Source organism: Lutra lutra, chromosome 18 (assembly GCF_902655055.1).
Source record: "Lutra lutra chromosome 18, mLutLut1.2, whole genome shotgun sequence".
Taxonomy (NCBI): Eukaryota; Metazoa; Chordata; class Mammalia; order Carnivora; family Mustelidae; genus Lutra; species Lutra lutra.
In genome coordinates this window covers 16,185,398-16,211,298 of record NC_062295.1, presented here as the reverse complement: position 1 = coordinate 16,211,298, position 25,901 = coordinate 16,185,398, and the positions used below count along the sequence as shown (strand labels likewise).

At 44.9% G+C, this 25,901-nt stretch overlaps 2 protein-coding genes across 8 annotated transcripts in view; one reads left to right on the top strand and one right to left on the bottom strand.

Moving 5' to 3' along the window:
* Positions 1-1,080: 1,080 nt before the first annotated feature.
* On the bottom strand, positions 1,081-21,462 carry LDAF1 (lipid droplet assembly factor 1). Of its 7 annotated transcripts, XM_047714424.1 has the most exons (6): positions 21,329-21,462; positions 18,621-18,820; positions 11,171-11,339; positions 9,390-9,528; positions 7,410-7,450; positions 5,217-6,120 (listed from the first exon to the last, which is right to left on the bottom strand). In XM_047714424.1, the coding sequence occupies exons 2-6, from the start codon at positions 18,714-18,716 to the stop codon at positions 6,113-6,115; spliced, it is 453 nt and encodes a 150-aa protein (XP_047570380.1). In that variant the 5' UTR covers positions 18,717-18,820; positions 21,329-21,462; the 3' UTR covers positions 5,217-6,112. The 7 variants fall into 7 exon arrangements, with proteins under 7 accessions (XP_047570381.1, XP_047570380.1, XP_047570374.1 ...); XM_047714425.1 differs by lacking the exons at positions 5,217-6,120; positions 7,410-7,450 and adding an exon at positions 1,081-1,126; XM_047714418.1 differs by lacking the exon at positions 7,410-7,450 and having other exon boundaries at positions 21,329-21,461.
* A 154-nt stretch (positions 21,463-21,616) lies between these two features.
* DNAH3 (dynein axonemal heavy chain 3) overlaps positions 21,617-25,901 on the top strand; it is a 175,063-nt gene continuing 170,778 nt past the window's right edge. Inside the window, exons 1-2 of the mRNA XM_047714390.1 lie at positions 21,617-21,911; positions 25,313-25,518. Of these exons, the coding sequence (XP_047570346.1) occupies positions 25,494-25,518 (25 nt within the window). The 5' untranslated portion in view covers positions 21,617-21,911; positions 25,313-25,493. The remainder of the gene's footprint in view (positions 21,912-25,312; positions 25,519-25,901) is intronic.

The window sequence follows — 25,901 nt, the reverse complement described above, 5'->3', positions numbered from 1 at the left end:
AATGATGCTGTTCTCGTAGCACAGTCACTAGCCAGCTCTGAGACATTTGGCAAATTATTTACCTGTTGGCCCAGTTTTGTCTTCTGCCAGTTGAGGAGTATGGCAGGAAGATGGAAGAGAGGGAACTTGCAAAACTGTTGTGAAAGGTCAAAAATGGTAATGGGTATGTATGAAAGGTCTTTGGAAACCTGACATATTTCACAAATGTCTAATTTGTGAAACCATTACTGTATACCATTACTGTAACTGGCAGATCTAGTACAGGCCTGGCCGATACCAGCCTCATCCCAGATGAGCTCTGCTATCGTGAAGCCTAATGTTCTTAATTCTTGTCTCCATCAGGATTTCTCAACCTTGGCACTGACATTTGTGCCCAAATAATTCTTTCTGTAAGGGGCTGTCAGGTGCATTGTAGGACAGTTAATAGCATCCCTGTCCTTATCCCCCACCAGGAGCATGCCAGAAGGATGCCAGGAGCAGCCCCTCTCCCAAACACACACAGTCATGAGAATCAAAAACGCCTCCACATGGGGCGCCTGGGTGGCTCAGTGGGTTAAAGCCTCTGCCTTCGGCTCAGGTCATGATCCCAGGGTTCTGGGATCGAGCCCCACATCAGGCTCTCTGCTCAGCAAGGAGCCTGCTTCCCTTCCTCTCTCTGCCTGCCTCTCTGCCTACCTGTGATCTCTGTCTGTCAAATAAATAAAATCTTAAAAAAAAAAAAAAGGCCTCCACACACTGCCAAATGTCCTGGGACATATAGGCTCTAGATTCACACCTCTCAGTATTTTCTAGTCAATGGAAAATGTTGTCCAGGGGTTTCTATGTATAAGGTTCTAGGCTATCCAAAGTGAATATGCAGGCCTTGTTTCCATGCCCACAGCACTGGTGGAGAGGGGGCAGGTAGGGAGGGTGGGAGGAAAGGTAAATGCAAAAGAATAGCAGCAAATGAGAGACACGTCAGTTGAGCAGGGGTATAATTGTTTGATGGTGTTGTAGCACTTTTATAACTAGAGACCACTTGCCTCAGTTTCCCAAAGACTCCAGTCAGATGGCGTTCTCTTTACAGACTGAGGAAGTCAATACACAGAAAGGCTGTCACTTGCTCAACAGGCCTGTTCCTCGAGGGCTGTAAGTATAAAGAGAGTGCACAAAACAAGACATGACTTCACAGAGGTATGAACCTGGAGCTGGGTTGTAGAAGGTGGAAATCTTTTGAGATGGGAGGTTTGGACAAGGGATGCTCCAGCATCACTGGTTTTCAACTTTTCGGCCACACATGATGGATACTATCCACCATAACGACACACCCAAGAGGCCCACCAGATTTGTATGTAATCCCCACACCCTTCCCCCAGGAAGGCAAAGAGAGCACTTCATTAATTCATAATTGTCACAACTCTTACCAATCACTCCAGACGTGTGGGTGTGTGCGTGTGCGCACGTGCACGCCTATTGAATCACTCACCATACGTATATGCATGCATGCACATGTTGTGGGCGGTACCATGGCATAGGTAAGGGAAAGCAGGTTATTCTCAAATTCTACCCCCTCTCTCTAGCTCCACCTTTTCTCTCCTGCTCAAGGAGGCACAGCAAAACCTACATGAAAGTACTCAACCTTGTGACAACTCACACCCGATCATGCCTTTGCCAGAGTGTTGCAACTTCTGAGCTGAATCTCCTGTTCCTTTTTTTTTTTTTAACATTTTATTTATTTATTTATTTATTTATTTTGGTAATCTCTACACCCAATATGGGGCTCAAACTCACAAGCCCAAAATCCAGAGTCACATGCTCTACCGAATGATCCAGCCAGACACCCCTGAATCCTCTCGTCTATGCAGAACAGACAACAGAAGCCACACACATTGCTAGTTGAAATGGTACCTCTTTGGGGACAACTCTAGGGGAGCCAACCATTCCCATTGCATTTAATGAAACCAGCTATCCCTGGAGTCATTTGACACAGCGGCAAAGGTTATGGATACTGTCAGAGACAGCATATATTAGGGTATGGGTCCCAAATCTCATAAGGCCTCAAAGGCAGATGGAGGAGTTGACATTGAACCACATGCTGAGTACGAGGGTGGGTTTTGCAGTCAGGCAAACTGGGCTTGCATCCCACTTGTTTCCATGTGCCCTTGACAACTTAACTGCTCAATCTGTCAGCATTTTCATCTCTAAGATGGGTAGTAGTGAGGACTGACAGAAAATGTGTATTGATTTGTAGAGGGTTTAAGATAGCGCCCAACACATGGCAAAAACAGATACTTGGGGGCGCCTGGTTGGCTCAGTCATTGGGCATCGCCTTCAGCTCAGGTCGTGATCTCAGGGTCCTGGGATCAAGCCCCGCATCACGCTCTCTGCTCAGCGGGAGCCTGCCTCTCCCTTTCTCTGCTGCTCCCCCAGCTTGTACTGTCAAATAAATAAAATCTTAAAAAAAAAAAAAAAAACAGACACCTGGACAAACTAACTGATAAATTAACATTCTGGCTGTATAAAGTCATGGTTTTCATGCTGTAAGGATAAATTACCTTTCCAAATGAGCCACGCATTGAACTATGCCTAAAAGGCAGGCACCTTTTGAATAATCGGGGAGTCCTAAAATTCCTCCAAGCCTGGCTGACAGTAAGCCTTTCACACATTTCTGTTCCAGTCAGTTTTAAATGATGGTGCACTGTGCATTTTGACAACTATGCTTTATGGCCCTATTCTGGGGCAGGGGTTCTGCTAGGTTTTGTACATTATTTTACTTTGTTTGATCAGAAAAGGCCTTGAGCTCTAGCCAATGTGATGGAGAGCCTAAACTGCAAAGCCATGATTTAGATGCCACATTTTCTGGCAGAATTAGTCAGTTCTGCTCTAAACTTTAGTTTCACCTCTAAAATCCAGAGGCTGATGGGATATAAAAAATGAGAAGCCAGTAGAGGCAGCTTGTGATGGGTCTTACCCAAGTACAGTGGGAAAGGGAAAGCACCTTGCACTTTGCAGAGTTTGAAGCAAGGATGTTTATGGAATCAGAAATATATTTTAAAACGATCTTTTGGCTACTTCTGGGACAGCATTCCATAAGATGGCTGTGTAAAGCTCTCAGCACTGAAAACACTTCCAAATCTTAGATCCCCTGCCCAGACTTACACTCTAAACCAACTGTCTACTTCACACACCCTAGTAGTGTTAAAAAGGCCTACCTGACTTAATATGAGCAAAGGAGATCTTGAATATGCACCCAGTCCCATCTCAGAAAATAGCGTCCCCATCTACCTTTTGGCTCAAGTTTGAAAATTTAGGTGCCATCCCATGTTCTGCTTTCCTTCATCACCCACATGCAACCAATCACCAAATGCTGCTGGCTCTCCAAACAAGGAAGGTCTCCATACTTCCATCCTTGTGTGGTGCCATAACCATCTTCTGCAGACCTAACTGGCCTTCATCTCCTGATCCATTGGCCATGGAGTTATCTTTAAAAATCCAAGTCTGATTATGTCCCTTTAAAGTGCATCATCTTCCCTTTGCTCTTTGGAGTAAATTTCTTACTCTAAGGGGCCCTGAATGATGGGCTTCTGTCTCTCTTTCAACTACCTTTTGCTCACCAGGTCCAGCCACACTGACATCATTTCTTTTCCTGTCTTTGGGCCTTTGCATCCCCGTGCCCTGTGCTGGGAACACCCATGCCCCGCCCTTGGCATGGCTGTAACTTCTCATTCTTTGGTTCAGAGAAGAAATCTTGCTTGCTCTGATGAAAGTGGCCTCCCCTGGTTGTATGTCACCCTTTTACTTTCTCCTGATATGCTTATCAATCTACTATTTTGTTTATGGTTGTAGCAGGTAGCCCCTCGAGTCGAGTCCATGATCCTGACCTCTGGTGCACATGCCTTTGTGTGATTCCCCTCTTGAGTGTGGTTGGGACTCGCGATTGCTTCTAACCCATGGAGTATGGTGAAAGTGACAAGATACATGTGATACCACATATGTGCTTCTGCTACATAAGAATGTAATGCCTGCCTTGCTAAGAGAATCTCTCTCTTGGTGGCTTCAAAGATGCAAGCTGCCATGCATGAGGTCCCATATAGCCTGCAAAGAACGGGATGCTTCCCATGGCCATGTGGGTTTGGATGTGGATCCTTCCCCAGTTGAGCCTCAGATGAGAACCCAGCCCTGGCAACACTGTGCCTGGAAGTTTTGCAAAGGACCTGGCTGAGCCAGGACTACTAACACTCTGAAAATGTGAGATAACATATGTTCTTTTAAGTCTATAGTTTGTGGGAAACTGTTATGCAGCAACAGTTAATACACTAGTTAAGCAACTCTTGTGTTAGAAAGCAAACTTCTGGAGGCCAGTGACCATTTCATTTTCATTACTACCCAGCTGGGTAGATAGCAGTAGACAGATGCGAGCAGACAATTGCATGAAGAAAAGAAAAATGTAATAAACACCAATTACTACTTCTCCTCGTGCTGGCAGGAAGAGGCAGTTCTTTTCCCTCTAAGAAGGAAAGCCACCTTTAAGGGACAGCCGTGGCTATCACGGGATTCAGAAGTTTCCAGATTAAGGCTTTTATGTCCTGCTCTCACAAGTAGCAGGCTTTATATTTTGTCTGCCCAGCAAATACTTCCTCTCCGTCTCATATTCCTTTGGTAGTATGCACCCTACCCCACGTGAAACCAGTGGGGCTTATGTAAACCACCCATGGTTCCGGCTTGAAACTATGGCCCAGCCCCGCCCCATCACCATAGTTTACCCTCCTGACCCCTATGACTGGTTGAGGATTGCTCACATGACCCAAGTCTGTCCAATCAGGGCCAAACCCAGATCGTCGGCCCGTGCTGTTGGACAAGAGCAGGTTCCCCACTGGTGCAGGTGCGGAGCGCTAACCATGAGGCCGACGTACAGTCAGAGCTGCTGGGACCTCCACGTGTGCACGGCCTTAGTGGAAAAGCAGCTCACACGAGGAAAGCAGTGCTGACGGATGAAGGGAGAGAGATGCCTCAAGATGCTGCTTGAGCCCCTGGATCCAGCAGTGCCTGAAAATCTACCCCCTGGCTTTTCAGTGGAATGAAATGAACTCCCCCTCTTGCCTCCGCCCGCCCATTAACGCTACTTTGGGTGGAGTGTCTGTCATGAGCCCTATTACCTGGGATTTGCCATGAAATCAACGAGAAGTAATAAGGCGATCTGATGTCTAGGGGGTGAAAGAAAGAGTAAAGAAAAAAGCTCATCCAAATAAATATTTAATAAAATGCCACAGCAGACCACTGAAGGGGAAATCCCACAGGACTTTAAAAGCTTGTTTAGTCCTTAAGCAATTTTCATAGGATTTTTTACAGAAATGGCTTAACAAGCCATGTTCTTCAAGAAAATACAAACGTATCAAGTGCAAGTATTTTAAAGAGTAACGGCACTTAACAGTACTCCACATATCTTTAGATTTTTTCAAAAGTGCCCTTGGCCATATAGTTAACTTTTCCAACTTTGTCTGAAGAGCCATTATTGCCAAATGTTGCTGGTTTTTCTGATAAAATGCTAATAAGGCAGAAGAGCTTGCTCTGTACTGCTCTGTCCCCACCTTGTTTCAAATAAGTGAAGATATAAACAGCTTTTCTCATTTCTGAAAGAAAGAAAGAAAAAAAGAAAAAAGAAAAAAAAAATCCACAGTTGCTCCAAACTGGGCCCTCAGCCACAAGATCTGAGTCTTTGGGATGGAGCTGCCCAGGCTGTAGAGGCTCAGGACTGGGCCAAGGTCAATTCTGCATACTAAGGAAGGCGGGTCACAGGCCAGGAAGTGCAGAGCGACGGCCAGTCTCTGCTAATTCTCCTGGGAAGGTGGGCCCACCAACAGAACCAAAGGACTCCTGCAAGAGCAACAAGAGCCCCACACTGGCCCCCGTGGGATCCTATGATTATATGAAAAAGCTAGAGGACACTTTCGAGTAGTGCTTGGCCACCTAACCCCCTTCTGACTCGTAATCCCAAGGGCTGAGTATGATCCACAGCCTTCGAGAGGTGCTTGGGAAAAGCTCTGGCTCCGCTGGGCCGGTCATTCCTGGTAGAGCCCCTCTAAGTCTGTGGACTTCATAGCCGGCTGACAGTCGCCACTGGAGTTCTGTTGTGTCAGAGGTCTGTTTGGTAACAAGAAGAAATGGTTAGCTCTAGGGCCTCTTTCAAGAGCTTTACTGTGCAGAGTGCACAATGCTGAATATATGACATTCTTTGTTGGTTTATCTGGTTCTTACAACCACACCAGATTTAAGGCTACACCTATTTTAGAGATGAGGAAACTGAGGGCATAGGAGATTAAAGTGACTGGGTTAGGGGTAGGGATTCTGGCCCCTTCCCTGTATTCTAATTTGGGTATTGCAAATGAGCAGAGCATGAAGTTTACAAAAACACGTATGGTAAAGGTTCTTTAAAAAGTACACGACAGACCAGGATACGTTAATACAACAAAGTACAAAAAGGTCACATTTCCATTAACCTTAAAGAAACTACAACTTACTGAGTTCTGGTGTACTATTAAAGAAGAACATCCATAGTTATCTGAAAAAGCTTTTCTGCCCTTTGCCACCCATACCCTTGTGAGGCTGGGTCTTCAAAACCCAGCTGACGTCTACTAAGGCAGACATTAAAGATATTTGTGAAATACAGGGGTGCCTGAGTGGCTCACTTGGTTAAGTGTCTGCCTTCAGCTCGTGTCATGATCCCAGGGTCCTGAGATTGAGACCTGAGTCAGGATCCCTGCTCAGTGGGGAGTCAGCTTCTTCCTCTCCCTCTGTCCCTCCAGCACCCAGGCTTATGTGTACTCTTTCTCTCTCTCTCAAATAAAGGAATAAAATCTTTAAAAAAAAAATTGTGAAATGTAAAACAATGCCACTCACTCATTTCATTTTGTATTGGAAAATATAGTTCTTTTTCTTTTTTTTTTTTCTTTTAATGATTTTATTTATTTATTTGACAGAGAGAGAGGGAGCACAAGTAGGCAGAGCAGCAGGCAGAGGGAGAGGGAGAAGCAGGCTCTCCACTGAGCAGGGAGCCCAATGCGGGTCTTGATCCCAGGACCCTGGGATCATAACCTGAGCCGAAAAGACAGCCACTTAACTGATTGGGCCACCCAAGCGCCTCTAGTTACTTTTCATAAAGATGTTTTTTATATCAACAGGTAATACTGTCCCTTTTTAAATAAGTATTTTTCAAATTTGTTGTTAATTTCTACTACAGTAATTACTGATATGTTTAAAACAACATGAACAAAACCTTGAGAAGACTCAGTAATTTTAAGAAGCAAAATGTGTCCAGGAACAAAACGCTTGAGAACCACTGCCCTGGTGAAAACAATGGGTCCAGATGCCTTGGTTAGGAGGAGGAGGGGAGTATAAGGAGATCAAGGACAAATCTTGGAAATCTTTTTCACCTCTTCGTTGACAAACAGGCGGTATGCAGATTTTGTTACACCTGTGGTAGAGCAGAGCAGGGTTCAGAGGCAGGGAGAGATTTTGGCTCAGAAGCATCAGCTTTCATAAGCCAAATTTAAACCCACATTTCTTCTTTTAACTCCTTTAAGACTGACAGTGATCAAAACAATTTTTAGGAAGGGGGAGTGCCTGGGTGGCTCAGTAGGTTAAGCGTCTGCCTTCAGCCCAGGTCATGATCTCGGGGTCCTGGACTGAATCCCGCATTGGGCTCCTGCTCTATGGGGAATCTGCTTCTCCTCCTGCCCCTCCACTCATTCTCTCAATCCCTCTCTCCCTCTCTCAAATAAATAAAATCTTTAAAAAAAAAAAACAAAAAACAATTTTTAAGAAGTTGGATGTAACTCCAGAGATATCAACCAGGCAATCCTATGACAACCAGCCCTGAGCTATTTTTAAATTATACCCACCTCACATTTTATTTTCTAACCTGAGTAACCACAGGATAACATTTTGGTAAAAAGTTCAAGGGCTACTCTACAGAAAAGCAAAATTCAGGATATTGGTTCTTTTAGAGCAAGGGTTGGCAAATTCCTTGGGGCAAATGCAGCTTGCTGCCTGTTTTTATAAATAAAGCTTTATTCGAACAAAGTCATGCTCACTTGTTTTCTTATTGTCTCTGTTGCTTTTTGGCTGCAACAGCAGAGTTGAAGAGCTGCAGTATGGACCACATGGCCTACAAAGCCTAAAATATTTATCCTCTAGCCCCTTACAGAAATTGTCTGCTGATGCCTGTTTTGGAGTCCCTCGGAATCTTGGTTAAGAGGCTTTGGAGTCAACTGACCTGCATTAAGTCCCTTCTCTGCCACACTTTGCTTTGGGACTTGGCTTCATTTCCCTCGCCATAGGATGGAGCTAATACCCCCCTCACAGGGTGGTTGTGAGGATTCCGTGAGCTGATAGGGCCTGGAAAGTGCATAACAGAGTCCCTGGCACAGAGCAAGTACCTGATGGGTATTAGCCACAGTCATCAATTAAGCAAGAGCTTAAAGGAAGCACAATGGAGTTATATCCTATTTGAGACTTAGATTCTAAATCCAACAAAGAGAAAAAGATAAAAATCAAGCATTAAAAAAAAAAAGTGGGGCGCCTGGGTGGCTCAGCGGGTTAAGCCGCTGCCTTCGGCTCAGGTCATGATCTCAGAGTCCTGGGATCGAGTCCCACATCGGGCTCTCTGCTCAGCAGGGAGCCTGCTTCCTCCTGTCTCTCTGCCTGCCTCTCTGCCTGCTTGTGATCTCTCTCTGTCAAATAAATAAATAAAATCTTTAAAAAAAAAAAAAGTAATCTCTGAAAATCCCTTAGGAGGGCAGCCCATTACAGACAAGCATACTGTCATACAGTAATTCCAACACAGCTGGCTTTCCCTCCAGCATTAAAAGAGATCACTGTTCCTTCAGCAGAGGCTCCAGATGGGATGTAGTTGGCATTAGGGGCCATAATGTAGGAATAAGATCCGTACCATCCAACTGTCACCACGAGTGTGGTGAGACACTCACATTCTGAAGAGCAAAGAGGATGAAGGTGGACATTGGGAATAGCAGCTTCACGGCCCCCTGTATCAACCTCAGGTATATGCATGGTGAGTGGAATAATGGCTCATTATTCTTGTAGCCCCCCGCAAAAAAAAATGCCTTATTTTGAAGTATTGTAAATTTAATGGTGTCTTTTAAAAGGAATCAGTAACAATTACTTCATAGCATTGCCACAACAACAAAATGAGTTAACTGTGTGTGGTGAATGATGACAGCATTTTGTTTGAAACTCCATTGTCAATTTTCATTTGATGTTTGATGTGTACAGGAAACTATATAGAACTCTGGCCTCTCACAATTTTACTTCTAGACATCCAGCTAGGGTCGGGTGGTATTTGTGAAAATCCCCTAAATGGTGAAGATTAAATTACTGCATTAATATGTATTTACCTGGGAGGAAACCAGTAGTTAAAAAGGCTGGAGACCATGACGTAGGACACTATGATTGTCCCTGACATGGCGAGTGATACGAAGCTCAAGCCACAGAGGACACAAAGCAGTGAGAGGCCGCCCACAGAGATGACCAGTCCTAGAGGAGAGCATAGTTAGAAGAAGTCAGCTAAAACAAACAAAGCTGCCAGACCCCAGGCCATTATGTTTATGACAGTTAACTCAGAATTTTTTTTTAAGTGATATTTCTCCTAAAAATCCCGATTTGCCTGGGTGGCTCAGTGGGTTAAGCCTCTGCCTTCGGCTCAGGTCATGATCTCAGGGTCCTGGGATCAAGCCCCACATCAGGCTCTCTGCTCGGCAGGGAGCCTGCTTCCCCCTCTCTCTCTGCCTGCTTCTCTGCCTACTTGTGATGTCTCTCTGTGTCAAGTAAATAAATAAAATAAAAAAAAAAAAAAAAAAGGAGGTCATCTAACCACCTGAGTGGGCCTCACTGCAAGGCAAATATCCTTTTCCTTGCTTTGGGAGGGGTCGAACAGCTTAGAACTCCCATCTCATGGCTACAGTGATATAATTTCAGGGATAGACCCTGCAAAGGAAGGAAGTCAGAGACTATAAATGGATGTGCTGCTTTTTACAAAGACTGACAAAATCCTGGATCCATGTTTTTCAAAGTGGGGCCAACAACCAGTGTATCAGAATCAGATGCCTCAGGAAGGCTGGTGAAAAATTCTGATTTCTGGACCCCACTCCAGAACTACTAAAAAACCATCTCTGGATGAGGTCTGGAAGTCTGCATTTTCAAAAAACAAGTAAGACTTACACACACTCAGGTTCTAGACTACTGTTCTAAAGGCTTTGTATGTGATGTGCTGTCCCTCCAGTTCAGTAAGTCTTTCCTTCCCCAAAAGAAACAAAAGTTGTTACATGTCTTTAAATCCTGTCCTCTGTAGAGCTTTGCATGACAGGACCAAAAGTGGCTCCCTTCTTCTAAATCTACTTTTGCCACAGTACTCGTGCACTCCTCCACCCATTCATTCATCCGTGAATATTTCCTCAACAGCTACTCTGCCAGGCTGTATTTAACTCATCCATCAATGATGCTCACCCTCTCCTTCAGAAGCAAACTGCCTTATCTATGGTCCCCTGAGCAGGAAACAACTCTGGGTGCTCTTGGCTCTGGGAAACCAATGAAACAATGGCAACCAGCTCTATAGCCAGAGTCTTGTGATTTGGATCTGATACGAAAAGGCAATCTGAGCCAATCAGATCTGCCTTCTCAGTAATTTTACCTTAGCAACAAAGGGAGAAGGTGACAGTTGGCAGCGTGACCTCAGGAGGAAAGGTGGAGAAGGGGGAACATTAGTGCCTAGCAAGACACCTGGCATGCAACAGTGTTCAATAACAAGGTGTGGAGTAATTGGACTCTGTTACCATTCGTGCACAAGTCACTCTATGCCACGGGCTCTGCTAAATATTTCATAGGACTCTAAGTTTTAATCCCTACCACAACACTTTGAGTCAGTGTTATTATTTCCTCAGTTTATATATGAGGAGTTTGAGGTTCAGAGAGGGTAAATAAATTGTCCAAAATCGCACTGGGGAAGGTAGGATTCTAATCCGGACACCACGGTCCATCTTGTAACTACTGACAATCTGCCTGGGCCACTGTTGATCTTTTCAAAAACAGGAGAATTTGATAAGAGTGGCAGGTACCCAATACATACTGTGCTCCCAACTGAAACATTTTCCGAGGCAGTGAACAGATGAACAGGATATACCTTCCAGTAAAATGACTCCCACAAAAGCAGCCAGGGCGGTAAGCACCACGATGAGCAGGAAGAACCCAACAGGAATGGCTGACATAGCCACAAACACCAGCACGGTGAGGGCCATGAAAGGATGCCTGTCCAGGTACTGACCCACTGGAGACTTCATAAAGGCAATCACCTGCGGGCAGGGGAGAAAGAGCCAGGACTGAATGCCATGTCTGAACCCCAGGAACCCCATCTGAGCTGCAGGAAGTCGAACCAGAGGCTGTGAAGTTGGACGGCTCATCGGTAACATAACAAGTCAATGCTAACAAGTCTCCCAAGACATAAGTCACCCCGGCAACAGCTTAAGGCAATATATAGACAGGTGGCAAGTTTGAGGGTCCCACCCAACCTCAAGTCTTGTGAAAGGAGGAAAGATCTGGCCATGGCTCTACCACTTCACACACACCCTCTCAAGAGACCCTCAGCATGTGTGTGCATGGGTGTAATGTACACACAGTTGATCTCCTACTCCACGGCTGAGCGTTCAGAGTCAAGGCCACCAAGGCACAGAGAGGTTAAGTCCTAGCTACTTGGCATCACCAGGGAGCTTGTTAGAAGTGCAACATCTCAAGTCCTGCCCCAGACCTGCTACATCAGGTGCTGGTTTTTAATGAGATTCCCCAGGTGACCTGTACACACAGGAAAGTCTGAGAAGCAATGGGACTTGCCTAGAGTCACACAGTATCCAAGTGGCAAAATCTAGGCATTCAAAGCTGAATCTCTTCACTGGAAATGTCAAATGCTGGTAAGGGCTGCCACCTGGTTAGGAAAAAATGCTTTCACGTTGTCAACATGGATACCGCAGTCAGGCCACAGCCTGATGATTACTGCAAGCTTATGTAATGAACACGTGGTCTTCCTTCACCAGGCAAAAGAGTTTCTGGATCTAGCTCAGTGGGAGGAGGGCTGCTTTAAGGCAGAGCTGACCCTAGAAAATCCACAAGGATGGCCTCTTCTTAAACCCCATTCTGTCTGTCTCCTGACTACAGACATGTTCGTTCCTGTTCTCTTAAAAGGTTCCATCATTCCAGAACTTTTCCCCATCACAAACTTCCCAGGTCTCCTTCCTTAAGGCTTTAGAGGGCTGCAGCTGAAATGAAGAGGAAATTCAAGCTACAGTGATCACAGGTATCACTACCCAAAACACGTATGCCTCTTAGCGACTCCAATGCTGGGAATCTGGGGGCCAGCTGGAAGACGGTTTTAAGTTCAAGTTGATGGTGATCAAAGTGCAGGGTTCATGCTGCTTAACTAAAAAAGGCTGTCGTTCCAAGAAGCCACTGCCATCGGTCTTGGGGCTTCACCATTGCCTCCTTAGGAGAATCTCCAGGCATGACAAATTCCACTTCCAGTCCGGCCATAAACAAAAGGCATGATGTCCACTGGCTGTACTGCCTCTAGCTACTCCTACCCGAGAAAAGCTAACAGACTTGGCTATTCAGCTTCTCTAGCCAGAGGGGCTATACTAGGGATGCCTGGCTCAGATCATCAGAACCCAGTGAGACTCCTGTTAAGGCAGCTGAAGAAGGGTGGGGGGTGGGGGGTGCAGGGCGGGGGAGCTGGTCGCTGGAGCTGTCTTAAGTCTTGATTGCTTTCCGGCTCTAGTCCACACATATTCTTAGTAAAACCACCCAGGTATCCTATGATAGACTGAACGGTTCTCTCTGATCCGTTATAATCAAGACACCCAGTATCCACAGTGGGGAGCAGATGAGGCTGGAACGCTCAAAGGCCAGGCTTGTGAGTTTACACGCAGACACCCCAGCACAGCAGCCACATGTGTCCCCTGCATACCCGAGGTGTAGCTAGTGTGACTGATGAACTAGATTTTCAACTTAATTTATATTTAAAAACTGACAGATGCTTCAGTCACTGGAATATTTTTAATTGCATTTCACATAAGTTAGGAATGTTTCAAATAAATTTTTTAAAAGTAAATTTTATGGAATCTGAATAGAGAGCAAGTATTTTCAATGGAAATTTAGTATCTCAATTGAGACTTGTGCTAAGCATATTAAAAAAGGTAAATTATCTCATCATTCATTTTTTTTAAATTTTTTTTTAAAGATTTTATTTATTTATTTGACAGAGAGAGATCACAAGCAGGCAGAGAGGCAGGCAGAGAGACAGGAGGAAGCAGGCTCCCTGCTGAGCAGAGAGCCCGATGCGGGACTCGATCCCAGGACTCTGAGATCATGACCTGAGCCGAAGGCAGCGGCTTAACCCACTGAGCCACCCAGGCGCCCCTCATCATTCATTTTTTATATACAGGTTGAGATTATATTATTCTGGATATACTGGCTTGTTTAAAATATAGTGCTAAATTTAATTTTTCTCCTTTTCATGCTTTTTAATATGACTACTAGCAAATTTTAAAATTCCCTACACTGGTTGCATATTATTTCCACTGCAAAGCACTAAAGTTTAAACTTTTAAGTTTTAACTAAAGCTTAACCTTTATCTAGAAAAAAACAAGCAGCAAACTGTTGGCATTTGAGGATTACAATATAATCAAAGGACTAATTTAAGAAATATAAACATGGCCATCATGTGCAAAAGGCAATTAAGAAGATTTGCGGAAAGTCAGGAAGAGATACTGATGGCGAAATCTAGGCTGCTGGGGAATATGAAAGTGTAATGACAAAAGAAAAATCAATAGGACTTGGGGACGGTTGGGCACGGGGATCCAAAAGGAGAAAAGCATATCTGTTCTTCCAGATCCCAAGGAATCTATTTTTCTCTTAGCCTCCCACGAGTCTGAGCCCTACAACCAAAAAATAGAAAGTCATTCAGATATGCAGAGACCACTTAAAATGCAGTTAATTGTAGAAATTGTCTTCCCTCAGGAAGGAGGGCCCTCCTTGCTCAGGCCAGTCTGTCATAGAAGGGAAAGACAGGATTCAGTCACACCTAGTAATAGAGAATATTCATTAAACACTCAAGGGCCAAGCACTGTTTCAAGTTCTTTCAATGTATTGCCTCATTTATTTCTCCCTTCAATGCCCAGAAGCAGGTAATGAGGAACATTATTTAAATCCAGGGAACTAGAACATAGCAATTAACATCTTATTCTCATGGCAACAGGGAGAGATACAGTGGAAGGATGGAAAGGAAGATAGCTTATTACACAGTAACATGAAATGCAATTTTCCATCCCTATCCTGGAAGCAGACACAGGTCATCCAACCTGGATTTTACAGGCATGTTACTGTGCTGAAGAACTCAGGAATGCCAGGCTGGGACAGATGAGCACCATTATGTGCCAAGCTACAGGCTACAGCCTTCTCGAACAGCTCCTGAGATTATCCTCACAACAAAGTGATGAGCCTGGCATTGCTTATTTGAGATAAGAGGTGATGGAGATTCAGTGACCTAAGCAACTCGCTCAAGGTCAGACAAAGGCAATTTATTTTAAAATTCATATGAGTATGGCAAGTTCCAAAGTAGGAGTAATGCGGCCAGTATTTAAAGACATGAAGTCTCCATCTGGAACTATTCAGGAGACAGGCCAATTCCCTGGTGTCGGAATGCAAAAGACAACCAGTGTCCACTGTCCCTTGCTACCAGACAGGAGGAGGATGAAGGTGTCAAGATTATTTAAAACCACCGGTAAGGGTGCCTGGGTGGCTTAGTTGGTTAAGCGTCCGCCTTTAGCTCAGGCATCCTGGGATCTCAGGATGCTGGGACTGAGTCCACATTAGGCTCTCTGCTTAGCAGGGAGTCTGTTTCTCCCACTTACTCTCCCTCTGTGCTCTCCCCCTACCTCAAATAAATAAAATCTTAAAAACAACAACAACAACAATAAAAAACTGGTAATGCCAACTCCAAGGTGCTGTGTTAACATCTCCCAGACCACAGCTTGGGTGTCCCCTGGCATGTGATTCAGGGTTGGCACAAAGATGCCGGAGATGTAATTCAAAAACATCCCTTGTGGAAGGATGGGTCAGCATGGGAGCAAAACTAGTCATAGGTAATCCACAGGTGGAGATGCCATCAGGAGGCATCTGCCCACCCCATGTTCCTTATCTTCCCTCCTCTTGGAACCCTGCTCCCTCCCACAGCAGAGGCACGCTCCTGAAGCCATGTTTCCCTCCATGTAATGAAAAGTCCCAGTCCAGCTGCCTCCCTAGCCATAGGTGACTTGGTCAAACAGATTCTTTTTTTTTTTTTTAAGATTATATTTATTTATTTGACAGACAGAGATCACAAGTAGGCAGAGAAGCAGACAGAGAGAGAGGAGGAAGCAGGCTCCCTGCTGAGCAGAAAGCCTGATGTGGGGCTTGATCCCAGGACCTAGGATCATGACCTGAGCCGAAGGCAGAGACTTTAACCCACTGAGCCACCCAGGTGCCCCAAAACAGATTCTTGATCCTAAGAATCAGGTATTGCCAGAGCAAGCCGCTTCGAGGGCTTCAGCTGGGAGCTAAGGGAGACAAAGGGAGTTGCAGGTGCCAACCTGGGCAGTCACAATGGCTCATGTGATTGGAAGAACAAGAAAACCAAGCTGTAGCGGGAGGAGAACGAATCTGATGCATAAGGAAAGTTACAACCAGAAGAAACATGGCCCAAGAGAGGGTGTTGAGAGTAAATCTGACCCCAGTGACCTGCCAGACCCTGATTCACTTCCAGCCCTTGGCTTCTAAGATAGCCTCCCACTTCTCCAAAGTCTCAGCAGGTCTCAGTATTCATCTGCTTAAGCTATTTCAAGCAGGTTTCTGACTCTCTCAGCCTATGTCAATGAAGACTTGACATTCCAAAGGCTTTCTAGAATAAATTATGGAGCTGTTTCACAAACACTTCATGTGGAAGCCCATCTGGTCTTTTCTGGAATTATGAGGGCCTATTAACTCTGAGGAAAGGTTAAAAATTATCTGGGGGAAAGAAATCATCTAAATATCGTGGAAACAAGGGGATGTTTATATAAATTATGGTTAGGTCAATCTGATGGAAGGTTCTATTACCAAGCAACTGTTCTAAGGACCTAAGATTCAATATGAAAAAACACCAATATGCAATACCAAGCAAAAATAAAAATATAGGACTATATCTGTCATAATTACAACCACTTACATATGAAAGTTACATACTGAAGGTGCCTAATAATAATCGTAATCACCATCAATAATACTAATCACCATCAATCACCATCAATAGTAATCACCATCAATCATTTGTTACTGATGGGTTTACAGGTGATTTGCTTTCCCTTTTCCTCAATATTAATCTACTGAGTTAATACAACTCATATTAATACAATTAACATAATAACAAATTTTAAAAGAAACTGCTCTGCCTTAGGACTATCCAAAGAACATCAGGGCTTAGCCAGCTGATAATCTGTCCCATCACTCTGGGAATCAGCTGGCCTGGAAGCCCATATCTATTCCAATGACCATAACTGAGAATCTACGACAAAAAAGTAAAGAAATGCCAAGAAGGCAGAGGTCACATGCTTTGAAATGCCAATTCAGAATGTGGATATAAATTTAAATAAAACATGCCAAATGCCTAACACAGTGCTTGGCATATAGTACTCCTCAATCAGGGTTAATCAATTTACCGTCAATCCCTATTACTTGCAGATTCTATATTTGCACATTCACCTACTCACCAAAATTTATTTGAAGCCCCCAAAATCAGTATCTGTGGTGCTTTCAAGAACATGTACAGAGCATGGGAAAACTTAAGTCACCTGACACACATGTTCCCAACTAAGGTCAAACTAGGGAGTGCTCTTATTTCAGCTCTTTAAACAACTGTCCTTTGCAAGGTATATTTAGTACCACCTCTTCTCACATCTTACGTTTTTTGTTGGTAATTTCACCATTTAAAATGACAGAAGTACCGTCTAGTGTTCTTCACTGTAAGAAGGGTGTGATCTGCCTTAAGAGAAAATGTGTGTGTGAGTAAGCTTTGTTCAGGCAAGAGCTAGAGTGCTATTGGCCAGGAGTTTAATGTTGATGAATCAACAACATATACTGAATAAGCTGTCTTTAAATGGAAATATACATGCAACAGTTTATAGGTGTATCAGCTGATGAAAATGCTGTGACCAGAAATTTGCCAGAACCTAATCTTGCAGTTCCCCTAGAAGAACTTGTTCAGCAGTTGCTAATCTGTTGTTTGCGGTGACCTCAGAGAACATAATTAACACATCTAATGAGAACCAAATGCACAAGTCGATGAGCAGAAGGACCTTTCCTACTAAGTTAACTTTTAGTAACAAGAGTCTCAGCCTGCTGACTAGAAAGCTGCTTGGCCGATTTAAAAATAGCTTTGCTAAATCCATAAAGAGGGCCAGAGGCATTTTGGGATGAGTCCAGGAAAGATTTCCATGGAGTATATTGCTCTAGACTGCAAAGTCCTGTCTCTTCAAATAGACCTGAGGGGAACCGTGCTATATGATACAAAAAAACAGATCACAAACCAGTTCATCTTGTTACATACATTTATATATTTTATGGGCATTCCGTACAGGAAAAAAACATCTAGAGGGAAATACAACAAACTGTTAGTATTATTTCTGAGAGCTGTTTTCCTTGACGAAATGCTGAATGACATATAGGAGAAAGATAAAATTCAAGAAAGCAGAATATACTATCTCAAGCCCCACTGTCACTGAATGGCTACTAAACACCTGAAAAGTGGCTAATTCAAATGGAAATATACTGTTAAGTGTGAAATACTCACTGGATTTTTGAAGACTTACTACAAAAAAAGAATAAAGAACATCTCCATAACTTTTTTTCATTAGACATTTTTTAGGATTACATATTGAAATATTTAGATTAGGCTCAATAAAACACATTAAAATTAATTTCACCTGCTTTTTACATTTTAAATGAGGCTACTAGAAAATTTTAAATTACGTATGTGGTTCATATCATACTTCTAATGGATGCTGGGTTTCTAGTGGAAAACTGGACTCAAATTTTAAAGTAAGCTTTAGCCCCCCTCAGTCTCAGGGTAACAGGGGAAAATTAACAAAACAAAACAAAACAAGGCTGGTATCTGTGGCATAGACTGAGACCCACCCTCTGTAACCAGCTAAAGAACCGCATTTAATGCGAGGGGAGACACAACAAAATTTTAGTCTATGAGATAGAATTGGAAATGCTGTGTGTGTGACTTCCAGGAAGTCATCTTAAATTAGAGGTGGCTTTTAAGTCTTTCTCCCCTTCCCTCCTCCATCCTTATTGCCTGGAATGTGAATACAATGGCTGATGCTTTAGCAGCCATCTTGGACAATGAGTTTGAAGATCACAATTTAGACACCAGGGCAGGGTGGTGAATTACAAAGATTCCTGACCTACCTCCAAATTTCTCCTACTTCAAAGAAAAATAACCTTCTATGGGTCTTTAAGCTGCTGTTATTTGGGGATTTTTCCATTACAGAGCCTGATCGGAAACTGACCTTTGAGTTATTCTGGATGGACTCTACCAACAAAGATAGCTTCTTCTGTAGCTCCTTCAAGTCCTTTGAGGTACTCAGAGGCTCCTCTTTTGCCATTCTGAAATCCACTCCAGTCCCTTTAGGGATTAATTCTTCTACCGGTAAACTGTCCAGGGCAGGGCGCAGTCGAATCACTCATGTCACCCAGTCTCTTGCTGTCACTGTGAAATAAAAAGTATCTTGAACCATTAGTAGTATTCACCCAGCTAGTTCAACAAAAGCTTCCACTATCCTCACACACTGATGGTAGGTGTGCAGGAGGAAGGAAGGTGGCATGGCAATATCTATCAGAATTTCTAAGTGCACACGCCTTCATCCAACAACTTATTTTCCAGGAATCTGAAGGGAATAATCAAAAAAGGATAACAAAACAAGAAGGATGTGCAGTGCAATTCTATGTATGGTATAAACAGCAAAACACTGGAAAGATGCTAACTGTCCACTAGCAGGAAATTGGTTAAATAATGATAAATTCATAAAATGGAGTACAGCATAGCTGTTAAAATGATGATGTGGACATCTAGTTAGTGACATGAACATACATTCAAGGTAAGTGAAAAAAATTATAAGATATCTCATATGGTTACAGGAACATATGTATTTTATGTTTACATTCCATAGTAAAAAGACCTAGAAGGATATAGATTATTTAATACCAAAATGTTAATGGTACTATCTCTGGGGACTTATGTTTATTTTTTAGCCTGACAAACTGCTGCAAAGAATATAGTAGAAATCTGAATACACTATTTCAAGTCCCATTGCCTTTTCCCCAGGAAGCCTTTCTTAAACAGTGATGGTGGCCAATTTCTTTATTTACTACCCACACTGTACAGGTTGGCTTCCAACCACATAAATCATTCTCTATTTACCTGTAAGTCTCCTCTTAATGGGTGGGGTGTCTCAAGGGCAGACCAAGCCACACATACTCTGTGACTCAACAGCCTTTAATTTCCAGGACTGTCCTAAGTTCATGCAATTATAAAACCAATTTGTTCAGTAAGGTATCTGTTTTTCTAACCCTTGTCAGATTTTCATATAAACAAATATATTGTTCTTCTTTTCTTTTTTTTTTTTTTTAAGATTTTATTTATTTATTTGACAGACAAAGATCACAAGCAGGCAGGGAGGCAGGCAGAGAGAGAGAAGGAAGCAGGGCTCAATCCCAGAACCCTGGGATCATGACCTGAGCTAAAGTCAGAGGCTTTAACCCACTGAGCCACCAGGTGCCCCTTGTTCTTATTTTCTATTTCCCAGAACAGCTGTAGGGCTGGACACTGTCTCTTCCTTACAAACGATCTCCTAACTACTGATAGTAAAAAAGCCTCAAAGATCCTATCACAGTGGCCAAAATTTAACTGAGTGATGCTGACATCCGTTTACCGTGTTGACTATACAACATGGCAATTATGTGAGTTAAGGAGGAGGAGTTACTTTATTAACACCTATAGAGTCTAGAATGCAGATTAAAGTGCATTTTCATTACCCCAGCTAGAGAGCCTCTGCTACAACCCGGTTTGTCAAACAAGAACCCTTTGGTCAGGAAAGGACTGACCCCGCCACAGCCATATTCTGTCTTTGAAGCTACAACTGGCACAAACCTTTCATTTAGGATGTTCCCAGGACGTAGCTCCCCTAATCTCATCTCTGCTGCAGGCAGATACAAGCCCAGCTCCCCTTACAGGTCTCCAGAGGCCTAGGGAACCCAAGGGCCACGCAGACCGGTTTGGGGAGTCGGATGGGACAAACCTAGGTAGAATGCCAATGCCACAGCTGTCAAATGCAACCACTTGGCTACCAAGCCCAGAGACCCTTGTTACTCACTCTACAGAGGGGTTTCCCCAGTAACTGAGAAGTCTCTGGAGGCAAGGAGGCAACCCTCAAGTTCCCCGCCTTCTCTGCTCCCTCCAGGCTGACTCCAGAGATCACTGGCCATCCCGCCCCTCCCGGGGCTAACTAACGTCCACCCGGAGCGTTCCAGCTGGGAGAGGGGGTGCACCTACTGTTGGGGGAAAGGAATGCTGGGCGCCTAGGGCCTACCCAGGCCCATCCTTCCCCATCTGCTTCCAGTCTCGAAGACACGAGGGGGAGCTTCCAGACGCCCAGCCTCTAGGTATCCCTGGGCAGAGGTGAAGAGGAAAGGAGGCCGTGGAGAGAGGGTCCGCACGAGAGCGCACGGAGGCTGAGAAAGGGGCGTTCACGCCGGAGTGGAGTCATTAATTTGGGGAGAAGAGTCCACCTTTGTTACTTGGAGCACCCTCTTTGCAGTGACCGGGGAAGGGGGTGTCCCTCGGTAGAGAAGAGGGTCCTGTGGGAAAGAGGGTACCTATTTTCATTAATCCTGGGGAGAGGGTTTGGAGATTCCTCCTCCAGGTTTTCCAAGAAGGGGCAGGGTCTCGGGGATGGAATGGGGCTGGCAACCCTTTTTACCAAATCTAGTGGGGTGTGTGAGGGTGTGCGCGCGCCTGTGGGCGTGCGCTCCTAGCCCGTCTTGGGGACACGAAGGGGTAAGACTTCCCTTTAAACTGCGAACTGAGGGCCACAGCTCAGGACATCCGTTGCCCGCTCAACCCACGCCCCGGCGCCCCTCCATTGGCCCCTCCCCGCGAGGGGGGGTTCTAGCCAGCCCCGGCATGCTGTACCCTAGCATCTAAGCTGCGAGCTCTCACCGGTCCCGTCGGCCGCGCTGGCCGGGGTCTGCAGGCGGAGAGGAGGGAGGCGGGAGTGGGGGAACTAGGAGGAAGAGGAAAAGGGAAGAACTCTCGTGGGCAAAGGCGGGAGCTGGAGCCTGTTTCCTGCCCCGCCCAGGCTGCATCCTTCCTCCGCCCCCTCCCCGCCCCTTCCTCCGCCCCCTCCACGCCCCTTCCTCCGCCCCCTCCACGCCCCTTCCTCCGCCCCTCCGCTGCAGGCGTCGGCTACGCGCGCACAAGATTTGGTTCTCCCCGCCCAAGGCTGGGAGGAGGTGGCAAAAGCGCACGGAGTCCTCCGACTGCACGTTCCGCAAAGTGAGCTCTCCTCCTCGGCGTTTTGAAGCCACCCTGACAGGCCCTGAATAGTTTACAGATGAGGAAACTGAGGCCCATCCTACACTCCTGGCTTGAAGTGAAAGTGCCCGGGCCACCGCCGAGACAGGTGGACTGGCCTCGGAGCACGGGTTTGCGCAGTGATTTAGGGCTTCCCCTGCCTAAATAACCTACACCTGGGCCACCTGTTTTGGAAGCATTCCTGGAGCCCAGGACACCGAAGGATGAGGTATGGCCTTGACCGGCAGGTTTTAGCCATTACTTCTCACACAGATAACATGAACCAGCGAGATCCTTAAAGATGGGTTGGGTTGTTTCCTCTGTTTTTTTTTTTTTTTTTTTAATATTTTATTTATTTATTTGACAGACAGAGATCACAAGTAGGCAGAGAGAGAGGAGGAAGCAGGCTCCCCGCTGAGCAGAGAGCCCCATGCGGGGCTTGATCCCAGGACCCTAGGATCATGACCTGAGCCAAAGGCAGAGGCTTTAACCCACTGAGCCACCCAGGTGCCCCTCCTCTGTTTTTTTTAATAATTGAAAAAATCTAAACCCAAGTCCCTCAGCTCCACGTCAGAGCCCGACGACACATGTTCCCTGGCCCCATATCCGTCCCATCGAGCAGGGTTTCTCAATGGCAGCGCTATTGACATTTGAGGCCGGGAAAGTTTGTATTGAAGGGGCTGCCCTGTGTTTTGTAGAAAGTTTAGCAGCATCCCTGGCCTCGACCCACTAGATGCCAGGAGTCATCCCCTTCCTCCCAGTTGTGACAACCAAAAATGTCCCCAAACATTGCCAAATGTCCTGTGAGGACACAATCTTCCTATTAAGAACCACTGCCATAGGGGCACCCAGGTGCCCCAGTTGGTTAAGCATCTGCCTTTGGCTCTGGTAGTGATCCCAGGGTTCTGGAATTGAGCCCCGCTTCTGGCATCCGGCTCAGTGAGGGCCGTAGCGGGGCTGGGGCCGGGGGTTAGGAGGGGTCTGCTTGTCTGCTTCTTCCTCTCCCCCTGCCCCTCCCTGTCTCTCTCTCAAATAAATAAATCTAAAAACAAAAACAAACAACAACAACAAAAACACTGGTATAGACTGTGGGCTGGGGGAGGGAGGGAGGTTCCAACAGTCCTGGACCCTGATCTCAGGGCTGACTCTTACCGTGTGACCTTGGATAAGTTACCTCTCTGGTCCAGGGTTTCATCTGTAAAATGACAGACCTGAGCATTGCCTGAGCATTGGCCTGCTACTGCGTAGTTCTCAGGCATTTTTCATCCAGGGACATCTGTGGACCTCCCTTTCCTCTGTGACCTGCGTCCATAGCAGCCTGGGAAGCAATCACAGGGTTTTAGAGAGGACGGATGCAAAAATAGCTGTAAAGAACTTAGTACCTACCTCGAGTATAGGAGGGATTGAAAAAGATTCAATGGTGCAGTCTTCTACCAACTAATATCTCTAGAAATAAACAAGCTGGTGGATAAAGGAATAAGCTTGAGGACAATAATAATAAAAAGGAGCTAAGAGATCCCATCTAATTCCACAACAGCCAGCAAAAGAGGAGCTGATGATGGAGATAGGACATGGACAGATAAATGCCCCTAGATTCTTAAGTTTCAGACAGTCCTGTGTGGCTTCATGCATTTTGTTCTGCAGTATAATGAGTACCCCACCTAAGAAAATGTTGTGGGGTTTTTTTCCCCTTTAGAACAAAACATTACAACTGCCCTTACCTGGCTTGGGAAAGCTGAACTGGGGCCTTCCGGAGTATTTTTGTTCAAGGGTGCCATCTAGAGGTGTCTTTGTGAATCCTCTATCTCCCCTTCCCCCATCCCCCAAAACACTGCACACCTCTGTCATTGCTGGGACAGCCGGGTTTTGCTTTTTTCCTTTTATGTTGGCTACTTTTTCACCATATTATGGGGTCCCTGATGGCTGGGATCTTAGCTTTCTCCATATCATCAGGACTTGGCTCATGGCAACCATTGATGGGTCAATAAAATAAAGCTATATGCAGCCTCTTCTATGCTTTTCCAAGGTTACTTACTCTGGCTAAGCAACCATTTCAGGTCTTAGGAAAGACTGCCAGGAGCACTGGGCTCTGAATAAGAAATGTATGAAAATTTCCCAGCAACACATTGAGACCCTAATCTGTTAATATCACAGAGATGGGGACAACCCAGTCTCTAGCTGACTTCTTCTCTCCAAATTGCCAGATTTAGCAAATAAAAATCCAGAACACCCAATTCAAAGTGAAGATAACTTTTCAAATGTAGGTATGTCCCAAATATTGAATACTCACACTAAAAAATTATTTGTTGTTTACCTGAACTTCTAATTTTACTGGGTATCCAGTGTTTTATCTAGCAACCCTGTGTACTTGGAGTTGAGGGATTGAGGGAATCATTACATAGAAAGTTAAGTCAGACAATTCTGGTGCAGATGAGGTAAGCAAGGTTTGGAGTGTGTGTGTGTGTGGGGGGGGGGGACATGGCATTTTCATTCTCCTTAGTAGCTATTTTATTTATTTTCTTCCTTTCTTCAGACCATATGTATGTTTTTGATTAAAGCTGGGGAGCAGATTCCATAGTCAGGTTCAAATCCCAACTTTGCCACCGACCTCGCTGAGTGACTATGGGCTGGTTACTTAACCTCTCTGTGCTTCAGTTTCTTCAGCTATAAAACTTGGGATAATAATTTTATTTATTTTCTGGGTTATTGGGTAGATTTGGAAAGATGATGCTCATCAAGTGCTTAGCACGGTGCCAGCAGACACATAGAGCTCAACTACATAAAAGCCATAATCATTGTTTTTCTATTTTTGAACACAGGTTGACTTAAAGTACACTGACTTTGAGATGCAGACACGTCTCCTACTCACCCACCGGATCATGAGGCTCATTAGCATCCTACCAGTCCCTTTCTACTAATTCACTTTGTTGAGTTACAGCTGCTGGTTTTGGTGGGACATTGGGTTCATGCCCTGTTATAGGAGGCCTGGTTATAACCCCATTTCTGTCTAAACCAAAGTTTCAAACCCTGTCACTAATTCCTTTATTCCAGATACTATTTGAAACTATATATATTATGGTGTCCGATTGGATAGGGGCCCCAAGATATGGGGTGATGATCAGGTGGAAGCTGGTGGCATAGTCATTGAAAGAATCCACCTGAAGCAAAACAAAGGAGATAGCAGTTTATTGAATACAGTGCAAGGGAGGGGTAGGTGGGACAGGGACAGCAGAGGAGAGGCTGTCTGCAAGGAGCCAGTGGGTAGGGGCTGTTTTTAAAGGGGGAAGGTGAGGGAGGTGTGGGGACAGAATTCTCCCCTTTTTGGTAACTGTGTCTGGTTGTAAGTAGCCCATTGTTTAGTTAGAGCCTGTGGATATTCTGGGTCTTCTGAGGGGGTCGCTGTGGGCCCCGCCTACATTCCATTGCCCAAGCCTGTTAGCCTAAAAGCCTGCTTCTACATATTTGCCTGATGATAGAGACTACAAGTACCAGAGGTGAATAAGCACAAGGTTATTTTGAAAGTATGGAGTGCCCAACTTTGAGGAAGAAGTGAGAAAAAGGAGCAAGGGAAGTACTTGGTGCTGTACAGTGCTCAGGGTAGGATCTCAGAAATGTTTGTGTTCTGGGCAGGTCCTTTGTGGAAAGAGCACTGGACTGGGGTCATGAGGACAGGCTTCGACTTGGATCGGTGTTTCTTAGGACTCGCATCAACTGCGGAAAGTTCTGTATCTTGCTCGATTTTGATTTTCTCGTCCACAAAATGGGAACAACATGGAGTTTGGAGAAAAATTGAATGAAATAACAGATATGCATGCATGGCACCCCAAGAGAGATCAGTAAGTCTAAACTGGTTTTGACTTAAGAACTTTGAATGCGACCAAGGAACATGTGCTTTGAATGTTTGGGCAGCCCCTAATATTGTAACCTGTGAGTACACATCTGTGCAAAGGTATGTGTTTTTCTGCATTTATAATAAGGATTACATTAGCCTCAGTGTCTATAGAGTGCGTCCTGTATCAGTTGACCAAACCATCTCACTTTGCCTAGGTTGAGGGGCTTCCCACGATGCAGGACTTACACTGTTAAAACCCAGAAAATCCCAGGCAAACTGGGGCAAGTTGGTCATCCCTCTGCTATGTGCGAATTGTTTTACAGACGTTATCTCCTTAACCTTTAAACCTACCCTCTGAGGTGGGTACTCACATGGTTACCATTTTCT